The 16651-nt window shown below is 49.9% G+C and overlaps 5 protein-coding genes across 5 annotated transcripts; 2 read left to right on the top strand and 3 right to left on the bottom strand.

Annotated features, from left to right (window-relative positions):
- Window positions 1–2081: 2081 nt before the first annotated feature.
- Window positions 2082–4476, top strand: L3040_005553 (uncharacterized protein; the record flags this gene model as incomplete). The annotated part of the gene is made up of 3 exons (XM_066154553.1): window positions 2082–2563; window positions 2742–3902; window positions 3954–4476. 3 exons carry the CDS (start codon window positions 2082–2084, stop codon window positions 4474–4476), a joined length of 2166 nt encoding a protein of 721 aa, XP_066011407.1.
- A 1856-nt stretch (window positions 4477–6332) lies between these two features.
- Window positions 6333–7025, bottom strand: L3040_005554 (uncharacterized protein; the record flags this gene model as incomplete). The annotated part of the gene is made up of 3 exons (XM_066154554.1): window positions 6333–6526; window positions 6587–6718; window positions 7001–7025. The coding sequence occupies 3 exons, from the start codon at window positions 7023–7025 to the stop codon at window positions 6333–6335; spliced, it is 351 nt and encodes a 116-aa protein (XP_066011408.1).
- Window positions 7026–9376: 2351 nt separating this feature from the next.
- On the bottom strand, window positions 9377–12829 carry L3040_005555 (uncharacterized protein; the record flags this gene model as incomplete). The annotated part of the gene is made up of 5 exons (XM_066154555.1): window positions 9377–10936; window positions 10982–11930; window positions 11985–12400; window positions 12467–12703; window positions 12752–12829. The coding sequence occupies 5 exons, from the start codon at window positions 12827–12829 to the stop codon at window positions 9377–9379; spliced, it is 3240 nt and encodes a 1079-aa protein (XP_066011409.1).
- Window positions 12830–13598: 769 nt separating this feature from the next.
- L3040_005556 (uncharacterized protein) lies at window positions 13599–14757 on the bottom strand (the record flags this gene model as incomplete). Its single annotated transcript, XM_007295853.1, has 2 exons — window positions 13599–14158; window positions 14211–14757. The coding sequence occupies 2 exons, from the start codon at window positions 14755–14757 to the stop codon at window positions 13599–13601; spliced, it is 1107 nt and encodes a 368-aa protein (XP_007295915.1).
- Window positions 14758–15115: 358 nt separating this feature from the next.
- On the top strand, window positions 15116–15614 carry L3040_005557 (uncharacterized protein; the record flags this gene model as incomplete). Its single annotated transcript, XM_007295852.1, has 2 exons — window positions 15116–15179; window positions 15256–15614. The coding sequence occupies 2 exons, from the start codon at window positions 15116–15118 to the stop codon at window positions 15612–15614; spliced, it is 423 nt and encodes a 140-aa protein (XP_007295914.1).
- Window positions 15615–16651: the final 1037 nt, after the last annotated feature.

The following is a 16651-nucleotide window of genomic DNA, read 5'->3' on the forward strand; positions in this document are numbered from 1 at the left end:
AGCATCCGGATGGGCTCTGAAATGACGGTCGATGAGGCGAAAGGAAAGTCTAACCGAAGGCGAGCCCCGATGGATGGACGGATGGATGGATGGGTGGAAGGATGGATGGATGGATGGATGGATGGGGCGTGGAGCTAAGAGATAGTGGTAGGTGGTGGTGGTGGTGGTGGTAGTAGTAGTAGTAGTAGTAGTAGTAATTGTTGTTGTTGTTGTACGTAGTAGATAGGGCTGATACTTACAGCTGGTACAGTCAGTGGTACTACTCCCAATTCGGCACCCGACCACCGCGCCTGTCCTTGCAAAGCCCCGGCTTCCCGCTTCCTGCCCCACGGGCCACTACTGCGCCCTCGCAGACGCGCAGAGTCAAAGCCCGCGGGATCTGATCACGTCACTATACCTACTCCGTCCATACTTACCAGGACGGAGCTTCTTTCGGATCTCGACCATTGGCCAGACCAAAAGAAACTGAGCATACCTACCTACTCCGTAGGTGGTACTAGTACTAGTACTACTACTACTAGTACTACTACTACGTACTTTCCCGTCTGGAAGTCTGAAGACGGCCAGCCGAAAGCAGCAGCCGCTAACCATAACCATAACAGTCAGTGACCATGGCGTCCGCGTCCTCGTCATGACCCTTAAACATTGGCACCCAGCCGCCGTATTCGTGTTGGATGGACTCGGGGACAAGGACTCAACCCGAGCATGAGGAGGAGGAGGAGGAGGAGGAGGAGGAGGAGGGAAGACTGGAGACTAAAGTAGGAGAGGAATGGAGAGTCCACAATAGACAGGTATTGAAGACGACCTCTCTGCCAGGGTGGGATAATCTCGATGGAGGAAAGGATCGATACTGATTGTCCGTACTCCCGAGAGTGAATCGTAACCAGCTCTCGTCCTCCGTACTGTTTAAAAAAGTCTCATTGCACGTGTCATACATACAACCTTTCCCCCCTCCTCATCCCCCCAAAAAAATACTACTACTACATACTATAGGTAGCAGCTGTACCCGATCTCTACGCAACGGAGCTACCAGAGTTTAAGGATGTCACCGCCTTGCCCCAGGCCGGATATGGCAGAGACAGTGGGCAGAATCATCGAACTACTAGTTGGAGTATTTTCCTGTTACTACTATTACTACTATATTGAATTTTATTGAATTTTTAAGAAGTAGTGTGTAAATGCCGACCTCAATCCTCCCTAGTCGACATACCTCACCTCACCTCACCTCACCTACCGGTATCCAAGCCCAAGCCCAAGCCCAAGCCCAACCCCGGCTGACCGCCCCCGTCAAGTGCAGCCTTCTTCTACTCCGTGAGTTCTACAGTAAAGTCCGGAAGCCTAAAGCCTGGCTAGTGTCTACTAGGTACTAAAGTACCACCTTTTTGCTTGGCCCTCAGCCTGGACTGGTCTGGTCTGGCCTGCCCTGCCTTACCCTGGTCTGCCCTACCCCTACCCTGGCCTGCCCTTACCTGCCTCGCCTCACTCGCATTAAGGTCAACACTACTGCCATCTAGCCATCACCACCACCACCACCATCACCACCATCACCACCATCACCACCATCACCACCACCATCACCACCATCACCACCACCACCACCTCCACCTTCACCACCACCTCCTGTCAATTCCTACTCCTATTTACCTACCGACTCACCAACCTACCAACCTACCAACCTACCAACCTACCAACCTACTAACTTATCACCTACTCACCTACCCACCTACTCACTGCACCCATCTCTCCCTCATACGCGAATTCTCAACCACCGGTCTCACTTAAGGCACCCCTCCCTTTATTCCACGCACCGTCTCTGTCTCCCCTTCGGCGCCTTCGGGTGCTTCTTCGATGATATAACTCTCACTCGAGTTCGACGGCGGGCTTTTGCATTTTTCGTCACTGTATATTTCGTCATTGGGATTTCGACATCTATGTTCCGCCTCCAATTCCTCCCCCAACCCAGCTCTTCCGAAGACTATCGCCACCTGCCCTCCGAGACCTTCTAGGGCGTCGCATTCCGGAGCAAAGCATCCCCTACTCTTCATTCCTTCGGCTGGCGGCAATTCCCGAACCCCGTCAACATGGACACCTCACACCACCGTGGTAGGAGACCAGCTCCTGTGGCTCTACCTGAGATATATGTACACGACCCTGCCGAGAGATTTCGATACCCAAGCAGATCCAGTTCCTACAATTCGTCTTCAGCCGCTTCTCCAAGGGAAATTTTAATCCCGGATGCTAGAGAAGCACCGCCCCCTCCACTTCCCCCCCCGCGATATCTGGCAGACGTTGCCGATTATGGACACAATGGACAAGATATCGCATGGAAATGGGGCAATTCGCATGATGACAGTGGAGATCGGGGGAGGTCGACACCATCCATTGCGCCAGGCTCGAGTTTGAATGGTGGACATTTCGTGAGACGAATCATGGTTGAGCAAAGACCCGAATTCGTACGCTCAACAGGTTCCAACTCGACAGTTAGGCCCACAGACCAAAGGGAGATCTCGTACCACAGAGACGAAGGCTATACGGGTGTTGGAACAATCGCATGGTCGAACAAGTTAGTCTGGAAATCTCTCTTACAATGCGATTCCGAGAACCTCGCAGCAGCGTTCGGGGCGGCCGAGACGCCCACCATGTTCGAATCTTGTCTGGGATTTTTTAATTGGTGTGAAGGGGGAATGCCGAATGCAGTATATCGCTATATAAGCCCTGTTACTAATTCTATTGTCTCCCAGGTCACGAAGTCAAGAATCTTCTCCTCCACTACCAACCTTCTCTAATTTTGAGAGCTCGGTCCACGCAAAATATCAAAGTAATGCTCAGGCATTTGACAAGTCCCAGCTGCAGAAGTTGGACGCTCGTAGGGGTTCTAGCAACAGGACCCCCCCACCCAAACCATTTTCGAATTCCAGCTTCGGCTCATTTACCAATGATTTCTCGTCGACTTCTCGTTCGAATTACACACAGAGGCATTCCAGCCAGTTGAAGCCCTTGTCCCTCCCCACCTTACCCGGCAGACCAGGTCTTGGCGAAAGTCCGTTGAGTAGGTGCGTCGAAACACCACCGTCATCTGCGATCTCGCCAAAGAATTCTTACACAATATTTGGCATGCAAAATCAATTGGATCACAGGCCGCCGAGCGAAGTAGCAGACTATCCGGATAGGTCTCCTTTGCCGTACACAGGACGATCTGGATCTACTTCTGACGATGTATCAAGTGTTACCAGCCGGTCCCGGGATACTTATGATGCGAGGGTTTCTCCAGAAAATGATGACGGCTTCCTTATGGAGGAAAACGGATTCAGACGACTGCACATCGAAGATCTTTCTAGCCGATTGGAGGGTCATTCGCCACCTTCATCGATTGGACGAAAAAGACGGGCATCGTCACCCCCGGGGGATGAGGGTTCATCGTTGCACACGGTTGGCAGCGCAAGTGATTTGTATAGACGACGCGAATCCGCATCCCGTGCTTCACCAACTCCACGGCTCCACTCGACATGTGGATCTGTCTCGTCCACCGCTTCTGCTCCAAGAAATAACTCGTACGCGTCTAGTCTCTCGGTCACTGGGAGTAGCGTCACAAGTATGAGCTCATACGGACGATTGTCCCCCGGTGGTATCTCTCCCGGAGGGCTCTCAGCCGCGGGCTCAGATATGTCAGAGCCGCCCTATGCCACTTCGTCGCCACTGAATCCGAGCCCTCGGGGATCCACTTCCAGAACGAACTCCAATCGAGCACTGTCAGAAATGAGACCATTGATGGATTCCCGAAAGCTCACTGAAAGTCAGGATCGCTCCAAGCATCATCCTCCTCCTCCAAAGATACAGCGGGTTTTCATGTGTGACTGCTGCCCAAAGAAACCGAAGAAGTTCGATACTCAAGATGAGCTGATGTAATTAATCCCTTCCAAAGTGGCGACAAGATTTTCTGACCACAGAGCTAGTGCCCATGAACAAGAGAAGCAATACGAGTGTGCATATTGCCGCAACCGCTTCAAGAACAAAAATGAAGCCGAACGGCATCAGAACTCGCTCCATCTACGACGGCACTCCTGGTCTTGTGCCGCACTCTCATGTTATGAGGCTGCATTTCATAGTTCTCCCAACAAACCGAACGAGGCTGACACATGCGGCTACTGTGGAGAGGATTTCCCACGCTCTGGGATATCTTCTCCGTCTATGCCTGGGCCGCCGAGGGCCGTTGCAACCGAACGAGACTGGAAAGCCCGGGCAAACCATCTTCAAGAAGTGCACAAGTTTGGCGAGTGCAACCATGCAAAGAAGTTCTTCCGAGCCGACCATTTCAGACAACATCTCAAGCACAGTCATGCAGGCACCAGCGGCAAATGGACAAACGTGCTAGAGAACTCTTGCATGAAGGACGAGCCACTTCCAGAGCCTATTCGGGGTCTCGGTAGAGCTAGCCCTGTTGGAGCGCGAGTGGGAAGAATCGACGAAATTCCATGACATGAGTCTCTGGAGGAGAGGTTGAATTCAAGTCTGCAGGTGATTAGAAGAGACCACCAAAGATATCAGAAGAACTTTTACGGCCATATACGATATTTCCGGTCCGTTTCATGCATAGAATCATTATCACATTTTAAATCCGGGACGACAGGCATCGCATATTTCAACACTTCGAGAATCTGTCTGCGCCTTTAGCCCGAGGGAGGAGGGATGGATGGATGGATGGATGGCTTGATGGATGCATAACAGCACTTTACAGGCGTTTGTTAGCCATGATCTACAAAAATTGACGAAAAACGACGACTTTCGTCGATGGTAAGTTACAGGACTGGGTGGGTTGGGTTGGGTTCATCAAAGGATAGATCTAGAGGATACAGGAAGGATTCGGATGATCTACGCCACGTAGGGCGGTTAAGCCACTACGGGCGCATTCACGCTGGCTGGCCTGCTTGCGAAAAAACGCAGTGAGCCAACATCTCGTCTTCTGCTGGTCAATTGTTTGACGACCAGCTTTGATATAAGATAATTAAAAGATGCGATTCTCATCCCGACATGTAGGCAAGCATTTAAGGCTCGTTCCTAGCTGCCCTGTCTTGCCTTGCCTATCCATATCTCTTTGAAGTTATCAAGATAGGGAGGAGCGTACCGTAAACCCGAACTTCTACGGTTCACGCCCGCACATGATGAGATGGTTTGGTTTATGGAAAAGCAGCAAATTTGATTTGATTCCACGCATCTCACCTCATCTCGCGCGCCTCAAGTAACGAACGCTCCTTCTCAACTCTACACCTCCGAAAGGCGGGGGGATGATCCAGGATATACACGGACATACACGGGCTTGTGGATGTGTACTCTCGTCGTCATCATCATCATCATCATCATCATCATTTTCCCCATCCCCAATGGGTCCTGGAGTCCTCTTTGGTGTGTTGGGCACAGGTCCAGGGAAAGGTGGGGGGGGGGGGGGGGGGGGTCTAAGAGAGTATGAGAGAGAGAGGAGGGAGGGAGGGGCTTGAGGTTTGGGATTTGAGGGCTTGAGGTTTGAGGGTTTGAGGGCTTGAGGCTTGAGGCTTGTCTCTGCATGGAAGTGTGTGTGTATTTATATTTATATGTGTGTGTATATATGTATGTTAATAAAGAAAAGAGGGAAGAGGAGGGGGGAGGGGGAAGGGGGGGTGTTTCTAAGAGAGTATGGAAGGAGGCTTGAGGTTTGGGGCTTGTCTTTGCATGGAAGGGTGTATATATGTATTTATATGTATATAAATTTATTTTGATAAAAATAAAAAGAGGGGGGGGGGGGTATTTTATTATTTATCTTATTTGATTGGAGGCGGATTGTGGTAGTTTTATCTCTCGAGGGGGCGAATGAATAATTAAGCATGTGTTTTCACGAGATGTTTGTTGTTCATGCGGATAGGATTCCTGTGTTCTGTAGGCGTAGGGGAAAACGTGAAGGTGAAGGTAAAGGTAAAGGTAAAAGGTAGCATGTTGAGCCGCGGCATCGATCGAGGTGAGGACGGAGGGAGAGGAGGAGACGAGTAGTGAGCTCTTCGAGTCGTGATAAATGTGAATCTGCGCGAGAGAGCTGGAAGGTTGAGGAGAAGAGTTTCACTGTTGATTTCAAGGGGGTTGCTAAGTTTGTTAGCCCTTTTTTTTCAGTCCGATTTTTACATATATGTTTAGATATATATGTCCTCGTGATCCTTGCGGTTTCTATAGCTAGAGGCGTCCGTGATTTCCTCTCTGGTAGTCCCACCGTAGAAGAGACTCTCTCGACATCGGGGCCATCGAGAGCAGAGTAGCCCGAGCTTTGGGGGGGAACTAACTTACGTGGTGGGTTCATAGAGTAGGTATCGTCAAAGCAAGCAAGCACCGTAGCCACTCCCTCCCGGTCCCATGAGAGGTATGAGCTCGTGTACACACTTCTGTCTCCCAAATTGGGAGAACTCGAGCTTGGCCACGTCCCAGCCCAGCCCGACTCTCCTACCGGTCTGGATCTCCGACGCTGCTGCAGAGGACACAACTTCTGGAGTGAGAAGGGACTTCCGCCCTGTGTCGTATCAGCCTCAGAACTTGGATTTGGTCGAGCAACGGCGCTAGGGCTACATACCTATTCCCTCCAAGGAGGACGATGGGGTGACCCATCCCACACCCTCTTGGGGTTTGGCAGCTTCGCGAACGGAGTTGAGTAAACGGATTAATTGGTCATAGCGAGGGACTTCTGGATTCTGCTCGGACTCCACTACTGGGGGGCTGGCCGAACTTGTAAAGCGCTCTCTATCGTGAGGGGTGCTTCCGGGATAATTCCGTGTGTCAAAAAGGAGTCAAGTCTGAGAGACCCTCCTAGACTAGATACGAGACGGATATCCGGGCTTCTGGTAATTATTGTTGCGTTCAGATCCGACGAAGGTAGTTGTTGTTGTTGTTGTTGTATTTATTTACGTCGGGCGGGTAGTAGGCGAAGCCTGCCGCCCTGGGACCTCCCATGGGTTACGGCGACGTGCTAAGCTAAGGAGTTACACACAAGAAGGCTCCAGAAAGCAATTCATAGTGCTGTAGCGAGTGCTACTGTCGTGTGCTCCCTTCCCCTACAGATAGGATGGATCACAAGGAAAGAAATCTTTCGTCAAGGGAGAACCACAAAAGAGAGTCAAGCAGGTAAGACTGCTGTAGCTAGCTAGAAGCGTAGCTGTGCAAGTCTCGTAACGACGTGGGTCGAGGCCGGACCGGAGTCAGCCGAGATCCGACGAAGGTAGCAACTGGCTAGATTTGATAATCACCCGTTGTGGATAGAGCGGCAGGCAGTTGACCCCTCCATTCCACCCTCGGCACTCGGTTGAGGTTGACGGCGAGCCCCTGAGATTAAGCGAGAATTTAAAAGGATGGATGTAAACATCACTTCAGAGACCGTCCGACAGATTCGTATACCGAGACGCAAATATTTATTATTTTTGCATCGATAGCAAAGAGAAGCATGGATAAGCAATACCTCATGAGCATGAAAACAACTGTGTCTGGCCCGTATGTCTGTCATCTCTCCAACACAATAAGTACATAAGCCCCGGGCCAACGAAATGCAGTGTTTCGCTCGTTATTCAACCAAGTGTCTGCCTATTGGTTATGAACGCTTACTGCGGAACTCTAATTTGCGCAGTCAAGATTTTCGTGCTGGAATTTTGTCGGTTTTCCAGACGGTATCAGTTGGTGCGGTGGTTTCCATGACCAAAGTTGCCAGCCACTCACTACAAGAGCTCGGCTCAGCTCGGAAGTCGAAGGTCACAAGATGGACAAGCTTGAACACGACGCAACAGTAGGCTCTTTGAACACTGAACCGTAAGGGAAATGGAGATGAGAGAGAGCATGTGGCAAATGTTTGGAGTGCCTGGGGTTTGAACAAAGCAAGCAATACTTCGAGGTACTAGTTAGCTCTCTTCGGCTCAGCCTTTCCTCTGATCTCTGATTGATATCGATCAGAACCCAACCAATTAATCGATTCTGGACAGTCTTGAACCGTATATTTAATGCAACAATAGTATTGCTGTTAGTAAATTTCGTCTCGTTATTATACCAAGCTGTCTCAGTCCCCTCCCCCATGGTACCCAAAAACACTATATCCTCCCATTACTCACATAACTCATCGCATGTTCCATTCCCAGCATCATACGCACGTACATCTCAACGGTTTCTTGCCCGCCGCGGAGGCAAGATCGTAGTTCAGGGTTGCGGCTTACTAAAGACTGTTCATTTGTGTCACACCAATGATGGATGTGATAACAGCAGAAGAGAGGACAGTGAACGGGATTATCCTATATTTGAAACTATTTCATGGTAGTATTCCATCGGAAGGTTTGTCATGCGAATACTCACTCTGCGGCAGGAATGACAGCAATTTGAAAATAAACAGCACAATCAGATGATGCTGGACATGCTGAAACATCGCAGTGCTTTGAAGACAGAATCTCAGTATATGATTGATCCTCGTATGCAACTAAAGAGAGCTGACCTCGCAGATGGTTATCGGTATTGCAGACGGCTCAAGGCGTAAGGGCGGAAGCCGACGAGGCCACAACCAATGCCAGAACCAGATTCAAGACTTTCCTGTCTCGAAAAATATAACGAGAGTTTAATCAGTCTGAACCTCCCGGACCGCAAACAGTAAATGAACATCTGGAGTAGCTTGCCCGTTACGTATATCCGTATAGGAAGTCAACAGAAGCGCTTTGCCCATTGGAAATATGAAGCCCGATAAATTAGCAGATGCACCGCTGAATTTAGTCCTTGTCGTTTCCGCAAAACTTTACCAGCAACACGAACACTAGCTATGCTGTGAAAAGGCAATGACCGGCCATATACAACGCACGAAAAATAGGAGCCCAGAGCTGAGCTGCAAATGAGAGAATGAGAAACGATTTCTCGACTGGGGTGATAAGTATGAGGAGGGATGAACAGACTCGATTGCCTTGGAGACAATCTTTGAGGTTGAAAATGCTGTTCCAGAAGGGACGACTTGAAAGCTTGCAGCACACATTTCTATTGCCAAAAACATTCAACGGTGATGGCTAGCCGAAATGCTGCTTTTTGTTTTCTAGTATAATCAGTTAACCGAATGTTATTTGGGTAGACACATCGAAGCAAGATGGAATCAAGCTGAGATATGTTATAGGACTTTAATACCTTATGACTCCTATAACTAACTGGGAAATCGCGAGACCCACTCCAAAAAAAATATCTTGCATTCTTTTTGTACGGCACATTCACGAGATCTCGCTCCTTTTACAAAGCCATGCACTGTTCGCTTCCAATTCTTGTTCGCCTCCAAATCAATCCCTGCCCCATGCAGCGCTTCATTCAAGTCACGAACGCCATGCTCCCGCCCGGTCCCAATGCATACCTCCATCCTCTAACCCTGCGTCGTATCCATTTTTTGCATTCGCGCCGCTTTGGCGTTCGCCCGCATTCCATCCCTCCACTCCGTAATCCTAGCCTTCAGATCCGGCATAGGAATGACATCCTCAATCTTTAACGGCGCACGATTGAATGGGTCGTTCGGGTCGCTGAGAAGATGGCTGCTGATGGTGCTGCGGTCTAGGATCATCTTACTCATCGGGAGCTGAACGGGGTCCGTCATCAGGGATGCGAGCAAGGGATCCATGAATTCTTCGGGGGCGTCGGCAAGGTCCTCTTCCTCTTGGTCGTCAATCTCCTTGGCGATCTTGAATTGCTTCTTGAGGTGCTCCCATTTAGCAATGTCTTCGCCGGACTTGAGACTGAAGCGAGTGAGAATGCGGGTGGCGCTGTCGAAGTTGGCTGGCTTGTAGGAGCGACCGTCACGAGCCACGGCATTATAGAAGTTTTCGGAGGAGCCCAGGTTGAGGTAGATGTCGGTGAACTCGGCCAGGAGTGTCTTGGGGTCGAATTGGTACTTTTTTGGATCGTCAACCTTGAGTTCGGTGGATTTTGGACCGACAAGTAAATCGAGGTTGAAATTTAACATGGCCGCAACCCGATCAACGATTTCTGGCATGGTGAAAGAGGTGACTAGAGTCTCAGTGAACAGCTTCATCATGGAGACCGTCTCGTTGGTCAGTTGCATGTACGACTGTGCTTGATGTTCAGCCGTCGCAAGCTCCTCTTCTTTGGCCGTACGTTCGTCGGCCGTCAAGGTAGAGTGAGGGTTTCTCAGCTCTCCTTGGATGTTGTGAATTCTCGGAAATTTCTCGAGAGCTTCGCCCAAGACGTAGGTGGCATCGTTCAGTAAAAGATTGACAAATCTCAAAAAGAACTCCGTATTGACTCTGCTCTCCTGCGTCAGGCGATTTCTATAGACATCGTTTGCCCAAATACACTTGATAACCTGGAAGATCTCGTAGCGAATGTTGAATTTGTCGTAGAACTGAGTGTGTGCTCCGGTATTCTCTACCTCGATATAGAACTTCATCAAAGCATGGAGTAAGTGATCATTCGCAAACTTCAGCCCAATCAGTGAGTCGCCGAGCACACCCTTCGTTCGGTGGTATACTGGCCAGGTGCCGTTGAACAGCAGAGTGACAAGTTTGGCCTTGAGATAGGGATTCTTGATGTATTCAGAGTTAGTCAGAAACGTGATGCAAAGGGCAATTGCCTCGTCTCCAACTGCCGAAATCATGACATCGGGAATATGCCTGAAGATAAAGTTGAAATTGCCAACAATGTCTTCGAGAACATATTCGGGCAAACACTTGAAGGCCTCAGGTTGCGCAGCTGGTAGCGGTAAGGTGATGGTCTTGTCAGGAGTATAGTTCGAGCCTGTCGCAACTCTCAGGAGCCACACAGTGACAACTCTCATGAACATCAGAGACTTGGCCTGCATGACCTTGTCAAACAGAACACCTTGAATGGCGTATCTGAGAGACATCGATTTGTCCAAGACTTCGTTGAATCTTCTCAGCTGTTCCTCAAATCTCGCCATGTTCATTGGTGACTATGTTTGTCAGCAGAGCCGTAAGGTGGAGTATGCCGCACTCACATTGGCAAACTTGGGTCTCTCTGCTTCCAGCTCTGCTACCTTGCCGGTTAAGAACTTAATATCCTTCTCGAGCGACTTTAGCATGCTGTTGGTGGCTTCGCTACCGTAATGATGAGCTGCAACAGTCAAGAAGAATATCTCGGAAATAAAGTTTGATGTGCCAGGAGCATCGGTTGCATAGAATTTGTCAGATGCCTCTTGATCAGCGTTGAGCTTCGTCTCCTCCTTGATATCAACTCGGGGCTTTCGCCTCAAGTAGTCCACGTCGATTCGGTCAACCTTTGAGAACATCGTATCCATGAAGGGCTCACATAACCCATCCAGGACAACTGTAACATTTATCAAGAACCCATCCGTGGACAGTTGCGAGGCGTCCGGCTGCAAAGCTCGGCGCTTGTGGTTCGAGTTGACGATGTACGCAAACCAGTCCAGAATCTTATTTCTAGCCTCTGGGCTGGCACGGACAAGCTGGTTGACGATATCAAGTAAATCTCTCTGATGAGCTTGTAGGGTCAGTCGTAAAGCGTCTTGGGAGTTGACGATGTGTCTCTTGTCCATAGTCTTCGGGCTAGCGAAGTACTCCTTCGTAACCTCTGGCTGGAGAGGAGATACCCGAAAGAAAGGTCCAAGAATTGTGTGCTTTTCGATGCCCGGCGCCGAAGTAGCCATTTGGAACAGCGGGTCTTGAGTGATAGCAATTGCAATGGGTTTGAATTGACACAAGTTCTTCAATGCATTGATGTATGGCTTGTAGTTGTCGTTCATGGTCATGTTAGACAGCTGCAAGCTCATTCCGGCGATGGCCTTGGTGATCATGGGCTTGACCGTCTCATCTTCGTCGAATCTACTCACCACCTCAGTTAGGAAGTCTGGGCAGATACCGTTGTCTTCACCACCCTCGAGCAGCAAGTACGGTGTTAGCGAGTCTGTGGCTGGATTAGGCTCACGGCTGTACCCATGTCAGTAAGTTAAGCTTGCGGTAACAATGCCTGCCATAACTTACCCATACAACTCTGGCATCTCTACAGCAAAGACGCAGTTGCTCATGCACAGTCTCTTCGCCTCCTTCAACAGCGCATCCTTGGCACCAGTATAACCCCTCAATCCCTTGATAGCCTTCATCACTCTCTTCCAGCATGGAAGCAAATAATCCAAAACAGGCCTGTTATTGGGGATCGTTGATGCCGCCTCGAGGATGGCCGAATCCAAGCGCTCCTTCGTCAACAGCACCGGTACTTTCTCTTCCTCCAACTCCTGTCTTAATTGTGGCAGGAAGATCAGCTTGTGGTTGTTGGAGTCGGTTTTTTGGTCTGGGTCCAAGGTGACTCTGAAGATGCCACCAAGGGTTCTGTGTGCCCACTGCTCGATGGGTTCTTCCGCTGGTGGCATGGTCGAAGTTCGCGGAGGTCGGGCTGCCGCCTGCGTATCGATCTCAGCACGCTTTCTTTTTAAAGTCGCCGTGGCGATTGAATCAGAAGTTCTTACTGTTGGAAGGGTTGTAGAAGTGGGCGCTTGGGCACCGAGTTTCGCAAAGGGATTGGGGTTCTCGGTCGGTCTCGAAGCTGGTGTTGGTGGTTTGGATGTGAGCATCTTCTTCGGCGGGGTAGACTCTGTGGATGCTCTCTCCACTGGATTTGAAGCGGAGGTGCCTCCTGTTTCTCCCTCGGGCTTAGAGATTGGAGTCCCTGTTCCGGAGAGCTTCTCCATTCTTCTCTTGCGGATCTATATAGATTAGCCACTCGGTTTCCGAGAATTATAGAGTTGCCTGACCTGGGCCATCGTCTCCTTATCTGGTGCCTCTGGTAGACTGGCCGGAGGCGCCGGTGGAGGTGGAGGACTGTTATCCATGGTGATGTTTTGACGTGAAGGTATCGAAGTTCAGCCTTGTCGGAGAAGTTGTCCAACACGGCAGAAGTGATAAGGTAATCTGCGGGGATGTCGGATTCGCTAACAAACCGCTAGGCTTCTTCAGGTACGTGCCTTTCTGCAATAGCGATAACTGACAAGCTAGGGTGATGGATTTTATCATCTGCTAAGGTGGAAGTTGTAGTTGGTAGTTGGTAGTAAGCACTCGAACGGTGAGGAGGACCTTTTCGAATAAGCTCCGCGACCGACTAGCTAGTTCTACCGTGTCTTAACAAGAAAAAATAGCGTAGAAAAATTATGTATGGTGTGCTACATAGAGCCCATTTGGTTCAACGCTAGTTTGTATAAACTGGCCCGATTTGTACAGACCGAGGGTGTGCTCGGCTTTTAGTTTAGAGCTAAAATCGACTGTACGAACTGGGTTGTACAAGCTGTTTCGCTACCCCATATAGATCCGTACAAATTGTAGTCACCTTTTGACCTAACTCTACAGTCAGTTTGCGAGTTTGTACACTAGCCAAGCCACCAACTTTAGTATTCTCTAGTCATTCATGGAGAGTTCTGAAGGTATATCCAGCCAAGTTGGCGAGCGAGACGACTCCATTGTCTTTTATGAGGTGATGCGACGACCAAGAAGCCCATCGTCCGTAACTGCAATCAAACCAGCCCACCAGTGATGCTGCGATGCCCAACGCCATGCTACAAGAGAATCCCAACATATACAGAGAATGGATGCGCCGCAGCTCGCTCGCTACTGCTGCCTGCTCAACCCCATACTATCTAACTTCTTACAGCTCTTCATCGGCATCGTTCTCGCTTGCGCCATCTTTTCCCCATCCTGGTAAAACCAACCTTGCGCTTGGTTGACGAGTTCCTGCCTAGCATGTTCTTCTTGCTGGCACTCGACACTAAGGCGTGAGATGAAACTGGTCTCTGCTTTCGAGTCGAGCTGCCTAAACTGGGATGGAGTGAAGTTTTCGACGTCGTTGGGATTTATAAAGTAGTCAACCTTGAATCGAGACGTATGCCGATGCAGCGTGTGCGGTGGTACTGCATTATCGAATCGCATTGATGGTCCTGAGGCGGCAGATCCGTCTCCAGAGAATAGAGATGACAGTATCGGGAGGACCAAAACGAAAAGTAGTGGCAACAGTCCTATAAGAGTGGACTGTAGCGAGGCAGCTTGCTCCGGGGGCGCATTTGGATCTCTTGGTCTTCTCCTAGGTCTCGCTCCTCCAAACTGATGGATTCTGACTCCTGGGCCCCCTCCCATATTGAAAACGAATCCTGGCCCATTGTCAAAACCTCCTCCTGGCACATGGTTAGTCCTGGCATAATCTTTCTTCTCCATCACTAGACTTACCGCCAAAAGGCCCAAATCCACCTCCCAACCCGCCTCCACCAAAGAACCTCCTAAACATCTCTTCGGGACTAATTTCCTCCTCCCACATCCCCCCACCCCCACCCCCGGCATTCTGTCTCGGTGTGCCCCTCGAAAACCCAGAGAAGGGATTACTCTGTGGCTGCGCTCCCCCTCCGAATCGACTGTCCGGATCGCCCCCATGCCTATCAAATTTCGCCCTCTTCTCCTTATCCCCAAGGATCCCAAACGCCCTGCTCACCATCTTAAAGCACTCATCCGCATGCTCATGCCCATTTTTATCCGGATGCGTCAGCAGACTGACCTTGCGGTAGGCTTTTTTGATATCGGTTTCTGTGCATGTCGTCTTGACAGACTCGAGGTTCAAAATGTCGTAGAAGGCGAGAGGGTGGCATTTCCGTATCCGCATGACCTCGCGTCTATGTTCTTCTTTTACTTCTTTTTCTTGGTTTCCCTGTTTGTGTTCGCGCGAGCGAGGAGCGGACCCGTTAGTCTTCGCATCGGCGCCGGAGGTGGTGGCTGCGGGCATGACGCAGCGATTTACTGTAGTCTCCCAGCGTGCAGCGATTGGGGATTGTTGAGGATGGGTGCGAAGTCGGTTGAAGCGATGGAGATTCCGTGGACGTTGGTGGTAGCAAATCGTAATGGCCAGATGCTCGGTTTGGCTTTGAAGTTCCTCACTTGTTGTTGGCCTTGGATAACATCCAATGCACGTGCGGAAGGCGCTAAGTAGCAAGGTTCAATGACGGGCATCAAGCTTGCAAAAGATATCCAGGCTGAGATACCAATGCTCTCAATTGTCAGCTTCAAAAACATTGAAAATACCGACTACTAACTGGCGCGTGAGCTGACCGATATAAGAACATTACGCTGAAAGACAATTGAAAATGTCTTCCAAAGATACAGATGTCGCAAAGAAGACAGCCATCGCCTACGCCACAGAATGGGGCAGTAAGTACCCCCTCTCAGCTTTGTCTTCCTTCACTTAACACCAAACCAACCCAAATCCTAACAAACTATCCCTCAGAAAACCCCCTTCCCCCGATGGCAACCGCAACCGTGATAACTGCCCTCCACGCGCGCCCATTCCAACCACTCCCATTCGCATTCGCACCAGTCCTCCTCTTCAGCACCTACCTAAACCTCTCGGACTACAAAATTGACTCTGCGGGCATCACCGCGGCCTGGTCCGGTCTTTACCTACTGCTTGCGAGGCGTAGGAAGGTAAAGGGTACGAGTTTTGCAGGGAGGATGGGCTCGAAGTTTGGGGCAAGGGGGTTGACGAGGGGAGCTGCTATGGGGTTGGCGGGTGTTAATGTTGTTGGGTGCGGAATCACTTATGCGTTTGGGAAGAGGAGTACCGAGGCGGAGGAGAGCGCACCGTAAGGGAAAAGGTGGGAGAATGGGCGGACGGCGCATAATATAGAGGTGGAAAGGGAACAGGGCTTGTACAACAGTAGACCACACGGTCGCCAAAAAGGGTGTTGATAGGTACACAGATAGAAAGGGGAGGTTCTGATAATGTACAGATAGACGATGCTACTACGTATTTCACGTGGACAGGGAATCACAGCTGTAACATGATGAAAATGAAAGCTTAACATCCATCTATTCGTGTGTGTAGAGCGGGGGGAACTAGAGTTTGGTAGTCCTGGATGCAATATTTTGATTTGAGAAGATACTAGTAGCTTGAAATCGGAGCGGCTGTAGACTTTCCTAAATACAGAACATAAAACCGAAAACTAAACCTACCTTTGCACTCATGGCACACCCTTATTCAAGTCGGTGATCCTTGAGAAGTCATTTTCAGGTTTAGGACATTACTGCCACTTCAAGGTGGAGGCGAACGCCTGATCCCAATGGTATTTAAAAAGACCTGATCTGGCAGCTAGCTAGCTGTAGTAGACCGGCGAAGCAACAAACTTTTCGAAATAGAGCAAGAAATGAGAATTCGCCATGCCAGATTGCGCTATTAACTTGTTTCGTCTTGAGGACCACAATTGAAAACAGGCGTTGGAAGAGTAATCTGGGAAGGAAGACATAATGTAAATGGTCGCCTTCCGGATCTGTGGAGGCTCCGAAGTTTAGAAGAGCCAGCATGTTGCGAGGATTGGCCTGTGTCTTGTGTTAGCAGATAGTTGTCTTCATAGATACAAGGGGCAAATCGTAGCAAGCTATGCGACGCGAATAATCCCAGGTTCCCATATTCCAAATAGGTACCTATCCCAAGGTTATTATATACCGAAATGCACCCCTGCAAAAGGAGTCAGGTTAATGATGGTAGTGTTCGACAGGCGCTGTTACTGCCCTGGAGTCGTTCGTCCGCTCACTGAGTAAAACAGAGGGCTCTTGCTTCTCCAATGTGGCAAGCTGCCTGTCGATACATTCCTTGCAAGCCCTGTCGTGATTAGTATCTGAAGAAT

This window comes from Drepanopeziza brunnea, assembly GCF_022702325.1.
Source record: "Drepanopeziza brunnea f. sp. 'multigermtubi' strain 214-2 chromosome Unknown ctg9, whole genome shotgun sequence".
Taxonomy (NCBI): Eukaryota; Fungi; Ascomycota; class Leotiomycetes; order Helotiales; family Drepanopezizaceae; genus Drepanopeziza; species Drepanopeziza brunnea.